At 41.2% G+C, this 7,500-nt stretch overlaps 1 protein-coding gene across 1 annotated transcript in view; it reads right to left on the reverse strand.

Annotated features, from left to right (window-relative positions):
• Nucleotides 1-7,500, reverse strand: part of LOC125041431 (protein split ends-like) — a 188,586-nt gene that overhangs the window by 1,182 nt on the left and 179,904 nt on the right. The window contains exons 13-18 of the mRNA XM_047636391.1: nt 5,361-5,451; nt 4,720-4,934; nt 4,241-4,480; nt 2,619-2,819; nt 2,217-2,375; nt 1-1,448 (exon numbers count right to left, since the gene is read on the reverse strand). The exon at nt 1-1,448 is cut by the window's left edge and continues 1,182 nt beyond it. Coding sequence (XP_047492347.1) covers nt 1,320-1,448; nt 2,217-2,375; nt 2,619-2,819; nt 4,241-4,480; nt 4,720-4,934; nt 5,361-5,451 — 1,035 coding nt within the window. The 3' untranslated portion in view covers nt 1-1,319. The remainder of the gene's footprint in view (nt 1,449-2,216; nt 2,376-2,618; nt 2,820-4,240; nt 4,481-4,719; nt 4,935-5,360; nt 5,452-7,500) is intronic.

The following is a 7,500-nucleotide window of genomic DNA, read 5'->3' on the forward strand; positions in this document are numbered from 1 at the left end:
AAAATGAACAGTAAAAAAGAATTATTCTACAATCATTATTGTATTTACAACTATACAGCTCGTCTAAACACCATAGGCGGCATATGGGCACCATTGGGCCCAAGGCTGGTTAGGCCACACAAAAAATTGTGTCTGCACAACTTACACAACACTCATACATCACTCATGTGGAGGCAAGTCAAGATATGACTTTAATTGGGGTGTCCATAGGAGAGTCTCACAGAAACAGTAGCATGGACTGCCTATTTAGGCCACTTCACTATAAACCAGATTTTCTGCCATTCCATGCCATACTACTGTTCAGGGTCTAGTGCTGTCGGGCCAAAATATTACGTCTTTTCCAGCGTGCTTAGTCATATATAGTGGTTATAGGTATACTGAGATGTTGCAAGCTGTGCACATCAAACAATCAGAACACGACAGTGAGGCAAGCTTATCATTTCCATAATTTAACACCAACATCAAACCAGTTTATTGTATCGCAAGATTTCTTCATTATTTACCTTTTTTATTAGTTTAATGGTGCCATTTGATCACTTTTCCACATATTATTATTATTATTATTATCATCATTCCTGTTACATTGTTCATTAAAACGGTAATCACAGTGTTCTATATCATTTACCATCGAGAGAGAGAGAGACAGAGAGCATGGTCTTACTTGTTAATTGTTCATATTTCTGTGTATCAGCCATTAAATCAAATAAATTATCTTTCTTTTACATACATCACAAATACAAGCCATTATTTGCAATAAAGTAGTTGTGCAAATCTAATAGAATCTACAATTTTCTGCTAATTACAAAGTAAATAATATTACATTAATTCTTGAATTACAGCTTCCAAGGTAACTCAAACTACAGAAAATCAATTGAGATTTAAATCAACTTTTCCTTACATTGTTAATTTCTGAATATCTAATACATATAGTATAAATCATATTATTATTACTGTCTTTTCAGTTTCACACTTTAACACTTCACAAAAATATAGATTCTGCAGCAGTATTTTCAAGAAGTGGTCATTTCATAACTGCATAAAACTCATTAATACAAATATCAAGTTCTTTTTGTCCTATAATCTTCGTGAAAATAAGAAAATGGTCTGATGCAAAAAGAAAAATTACATATATAGCACAACTTTCAGTCCTATCAAGTAAAAGTTTCTTGGTTTCCATTTTCAATTTCAAATCTGGTATTAGGTCCCTTTCAAGATATAAAAATGCACTTCCAAAACCTCATAAAACATAGTGGCTGTACATTTTCATTAAAAAATTATATTTCAGGTATCACAATCCTTCTTCAGTATTAAAAGGAGACTCAGCATGTAGCAATAACCACCAGAAGATACGAGATCTCTGCAACTCGATGCAACAAATCCGGTGATATTCTAGCCAAGTTTTCATTTGCAAAATCACAAGGTGGGAATATGTGAACCACAAATGCAGGCTGGAAAAGAGAAGAAATTTAAGTCAATTATAATCAAATACAAAAATAACCAGTATCTCAATATGTAATATACATATACATTGCAAGTATCAGCACCCTTTAGTTACAAAGGAGCATAACATTAATTCATTTCAAGTGTGGTGTAATTCAAACTGGAGCTACCAACCATCACATTTCTTTTTCATGTAATAAAACAAATACAAACAGTCTTCCTTTTCAAATATTGTTAACCCAATGCCGACGGGCATGACGTGTACTTACGTGCTCTGCCCACTGTGAGTATTTGTTTGATTGTTTTTACACATAGATGGCTACACTTGTACTAGACAAAAATATCTTACGTTATCTTATTTTGTTGTTACTAATGTTTACAACATTTAAGTAATCATAATGTTTATAATAAAAAAAACACCATCGATATTCATAGCACTAGTAAAAAATATGTTTCTCCTGCCAATTCAAATCACATAAGGTTACAAGTTCTACTAATTGACTCCTTTGTGGCTAAGCAAGAGCAGAGCCATCTATGTGCAGAGACATTTCACAAAAATATAGAAAATGAGCACAGCATTTTCCCCATTTTTTATACATTTTCCCCGGCGGCATTGGGTTAAAGATAGGAAGTTCCTAATACTGCTGATTTCCAATACCAACATAAGTTAAGAAATACGTATCAGCTTTCACTTGGAACAACAGTATCTATTTCCTGAATAATCAAACCTTTGCTATGTTTAAAAATAAAATGACACAGTGAATATTTTCACAAACCTGATGAGTGCCAGGAGCAGTAACATTTACAATCCCTGCAGCCTGTTTCACAACAAGATAGTTGATAATGCCATTACGTAGACTATTGTGCTGTTGGATAATGTCATAGGAGTCTCGGCCATGAGGAAGAGCCAGTAGCATGCAGTGTTCTGCTTCCATCTGTTCAAATACAAAGCAAAATTACAATCAGTATGCATCTTTTGAACAAAAAATAATACAAGATCTACTTTGATATCCTACTTAACTAAAACTGTTTAAAACAGTATTTAGTTTACTATGCAAGATTTATTTCTTGTATTTTGTGGCTTTAATTCTACAGTGATTTATTTTAACTGAAAGTTGTTTAACATAACAATAACAAGATAAAGCTCTGCCTCCACAGACTTATGAACTCATCCTTACCTGAATTTTCCTTGCAACTCCTTCAAGTTGTGTTTGTTCTAATCTCATTCTTTGACCAATGCGCATAACAGAAGTAGTTCCATCTGGATGAATTGGCAAGGCACCACGTGCAACGTCACTGCTACCCGAGACATAAATCATCTGTACAGCTGCATGCTCTTGCTTCAGCCCCAGAAGTCCAGTCCAAGTTACATTTGTACCCTGAAAAATACAATTGTTATTCATTTCATATTCATTTTCAATCCCAAGACTGTGTATTACATTTTTTTCTAAACAATTACATCTGGTATTTTCATCTTTTCATTATCATTAAGAAAAAAGAAAATTACAAATTTGACAATAACTTTTTTTCAATGCAAGTCAAAAAAAATATGATTAAAGATACTGTCTGAAACAAGATGTAGAAAATTCATTTTCAATAACTAATACTAGTACTAATATTAAGCATTTTTATTAATAAAAACAATTGCAGATGAACCTCAAATTGCTCCAATTAACATTTTCTTTGTTTGTTGGGGGGAAAAATTAATAAGCTACATCCTTTTTTGGCATGATATGTAAACAGTATTTTCACATTTCCCATAACAGGTGCTTGGAAAAAAAAAAATCATTTGAGAGCTAACTTATTTAGAGTACACTATAAAATTGCAAATAAAATTGATATAATAATGAGCTGTTTAATATTATTATTGAATTTAGCCACTGCTAAAACATCTTGCCAATTAATTACAACCATAAACAATGTACTAGTTCCAAGTTCATCAGAAAAAAAAAAATCCTTGGAATGGCAGATATGATGGAGAAAAGGCTATAACAGAGTAAGAGGCCAAACAATCACCCTATCTCCTATAGCCCCTTCAGTCTGGACATGCAGGAGGCCCTGCCCCTTCCTGGGGTTTAATCACATAGTTGGCAGGGATGTTTAACAATCAATAATTTAATATCAACATTTCTTCTTGAGTCTGTATTTTTCAATAATTTGTTATTGTTTCTCATATCACTGATTATATTAAAACTGGCTTGTGTAATCAGGAAGTTTCATGCTCTCTCTTTTGTAACAAGGGTAGCAAAACTAGCAAGAAAGGCTATTTCATGTTTGATAATTACAAATAAATATTTATTCATAATTTGAATAACCATATTACATTGGCTTTACCACTGTTCTTACTTTATTTCTACTGTGACTATGGCAATCATAATGATCTTTCTTCTAAAAAGCCTTACTATATTCAACATGACTCCATAGTTGTAACAATGAGTGATAAATAAAATTTGGTATAAAAACTATTCATCTAACTATACCCTGTCATATTTTTCCACAGGCATATTCAAGACCGCATTTACAAATATTTATATTGCAAAAGTAACTTCAGAATGAAATGTATTAATGCCTCTTCTTTTTAAGCAATATATTCATTATGAAATGCTGGTCAGATGTCAAGTGATGATGTGCGGTACAATAACATGTTCTCTGTCTAAGGCATTAACGTAATGGGGTAGTGCCTCCTATACATCCAGACAGAACAGACTATGTTACCTGAGGAGCAGTCTTAAAAGGAATCTTTCCCTGGAACTACAAGAGGTTCAACTGTACATCTATTCTTATTATCTAAATAACTTACCTGTATAAGCATTTGTAACTGAGGTGGAACTTGTGAAGCGTACTGTGGAGTTGATATTTGTACCATTGGTTGGTGGTGGACTTCTGCTGGCCCCATGGCAGGGTATACAAGAGGAGTTCCCGAGGGTGACGAAATTCGGCTTCTGGCTTCATGTTCACCTGTTCCTGGAGCTCCAGGAGTCCCAGCACGACCAGGATAATTGTAATATCGATCGTAAAGGCGGCTATATACCATCGCAACCTAGAGTGAACAAAAGTAGTTTGTATTAGACATCACACTCTTAGCTTCTCCAAATCATCTGATAAAATTTATATTTTCTTCAGAGGTACATGTATCCGAATTTATATCTATTTTAAGAATGCTCTAAAATCAAATGAAAACTAAACATAATAAGAAAAAAGATTTATAAAAGTGGGTTGAACCATTTGGAAGTTTAAAGAATGAACAAATATCTAAAAGACTCTTTATGAGGCCTTTACCTGAGGAGAATCAGTAGACCGGTCATGATGTGGAGAAGCCAAGACATGAGGTGAAGACTGGCCCCTCGGAGCTAATGCTGCTGGGGCTCCACTCGGTCTTGGGGGGAAATCAGCTGGTCCTGGGGTCCCTGAAGTGGAGTGTGATTCAAGCTTCTCTGGCTCTCCCTTTTCTACCTTCATGTCCAGTGGCATCTGTGTTATAATTTTCTCTCCTCCTAGAAAGAAAGAGTAACACCCTTAATACTCTAACTACAATTAGATGAATATAATCCTAAAGAAAATTCAATCACTTGTATTCCAACACACATTCTCGTCTCATCTCACCTCATCTCGTCTCGTCTCGTCTCGCCTCGCCTCATCTATCTATCTCTCTCTCCTCTCACTCTAAACTCTCAAGTACAAGATCCAAAAGAGCTAAACATAAGTGGTCTACATGGGCCAATCTAAGATGGCCATGGCAACACATAAAAACAGTAATAATAATCAAGCCAAACTACCTAACTCACACCACTCACCAATGGATGTGGGATTTTGCCACCTTTCAATACATTTCTTGTTTCACTCACATACACTTCTAGTAGTTACATTCATATAAACATACATACACCATCTTCCTTAATAAGTCTGAAAAAAATACTTACCAAACATACGTGGATCCATAGCACTATAATACTGCGAGGTATAAACATGTGGTGGCAAGTACTGAGGTGCTACTCCACGCATCATCTCACCCTGAAAAAAGAGAGTTCCATACATTATGAGAAGCAGCATGAGAGAGAGAGAGAGAGAGAGAGAGAGAGAGAGAGAGAGAGAGAGAGAGAGAGAGAGAGAGAGAGAGAGAGAGAGAGAGAGAGATCTGAGAGAGAGAGAGAGAGAGATCTGAGAGAGAGAGAGAGAGAGAGAGATCTGAGAGAGAGAGAGAGAGAGAGAGAGAGAGACAGAGAGAGAGAGAGAGAGAAGAGAGAGAGAGAGAGAGAGAGAGAGAGAGAGAGGAGAGATAGAGAGGGATGAGAGGAGAGAAGAGAGGAGAGAGAGAGAGAGAGAGAGAGAGAGAGAGAGAGAGAGAGAGAGAGAGAGAGGAGAGAGAGAGATTAGGAAGAGAGAGAGAGAGAGAGGAGAGAGAGAGAGAGATCTGAGAGAGAGAGAGAGAGAGAGAGAGAGAGAGAGAGAGAGAGAGAGAGAGAGAGAGAGGAGAGAGAGAGAAGAAGAGATGAGAGAGAGAGAGAGAGAGAGAGAGAGAGAGAGAGAGAGAGAGAGAGAGAGGAGGAGAGAGAGAGAGAGAGAGAGAGAGAGAGAGAGAGATCTGTGAGAGAGAGAGAGAGATCTGAGAGAGAGAGAGAGAGGAGAGAGAGAGGGGAGAGGATGAGAGAGAGAGATTGAGAGAGAGAGAGAGATGAGAGAAAAAAAAAAAAAAAAAAAAAAAAAAAAAAAAAAAAAAAAAAAAAAAAAAAAGGGGGGGGGGGGGGGGGGGGGGGGGGGGGGGGGGGGGGGGGGGGGGGGGGGGGGGGGGGGGGGGGGGGGGGGGGGGGGGGGGGGGGGGGGGGGGGGGGGGGGGGGGGGGGGGGGGGGGGGGGGGGGGGGGGGGGGGGGGGGGGGGGGGGGGGGGGGGGGGGGGGGGGGGGGGGGGGGGGGGGGGGGGGGGGGGGGGGGGGGGGGGGGGGGGGGGGGGGGGGGGGGGGGGGGGGGGGGGGGGGGGGGGGGGGGGGGGGGGGGGGGGGGGGGGGGGGGGGGGGGGGGGGGGGGGGGGGGGGGGGGGGGGGGGGGGGGAGAGGAGGAGATGGAGGGAGAGAAGGGGAGAGGAAGAGAGAGGGAGAGAGAGAGGGGAGGAGAGAGAGGAGAGGAGATGGAGAGGAGGAGAGGAGGAGAGAGAGGATGGAGAAGGGAGATGGAGAGAGGAGGAGAGAGAGGGGAGATGAGGGAGAGAGAGAGGAGAGGAGAGGAAGAGGAGAGAGGAGGAGGGGAGAGGGAGGGAGAGAGGAATGAGAGTGGAGAGGAAGAGAGGAGGGAGAGGAGAGAGAGAGATGGGGAGAGGAGAGAGAGAAGGGAGAGAGAAGATGAGAGAGAGGGAGGAGGAGAGGGAGGAGAACGAGAGAGAGAGAGGAGAGAATAGGGAGGAGGAGTAGATAGAGGAGGAGAGAGAGGAGGGAGAGCGAAGATAGAGGTGAGAGAGAGAGAGAGGAGAGAGAGTGAGAGAGGAGAGGAGAGAGAGAGAGAGAGTGAGGGAAGAGGGAGAGAACGAGGAGGGAGAGAGGGGAGAAGAGTAGGAGAGGAGGAGAGGAGAGAGAGAGAGAGAGAGAAGAGGGGGAGAGGAAGAGAGAGGAGAGAGAGAGAGAGAGAGGAGAGGAGAAGAGAGAGAGAGGAAGAGGAGATGGAGAGGAGGAGAGGGAGGGAGAGAGGAGAGGGAGAGAGGGAGAGAGAGAGAGATAGGAGAGAGGGAGGAGAGAGAGGAGTGGAGACGAGGAGAGAGAGGAAGATGGAGGAGAGAGAGGAGAGGAAAAAAAAAAAAAAAAAAAAAAAAAAAGGAGGGAGGGAGAGGGGAAGAGAGGAGGGAGAGAGGAGGAGGAGAGAGGAGAGAAGAGAGAGAAGGAGAGAGAGAGGAGAGGAGGAGAGAGAGAGAGAGAGAGGGAGGGAGAGGGGGAGGAGAGGAGAGAGAGAGCGAGAGGGGAGGGAGGAGGAGAGAGAGAGAGAGGGAGAGAGAGGGGAAAGAGAGGGAGGATTGAGGGGGGGAGAGAGGAGAGAGAGAGGAGAAGAGAGAGAGGAAGATGGAGAGAGAGAAGAGAG

Source organism: Penaeus chinensis, chromosome 3 (assembly GCF_019202785.1).
Source record: "Penaeus chinensis breed Huanghai No. 1 chromosome 3, ASM1920278v2, whole genome shotgun sequence".
Taxonomy (NCBI): Eukaryota; Metazoa; Arthropoda; class Malacostraca; order Decapoda; family Penaeidae; genus Penaeus; species Penaeus chinensis.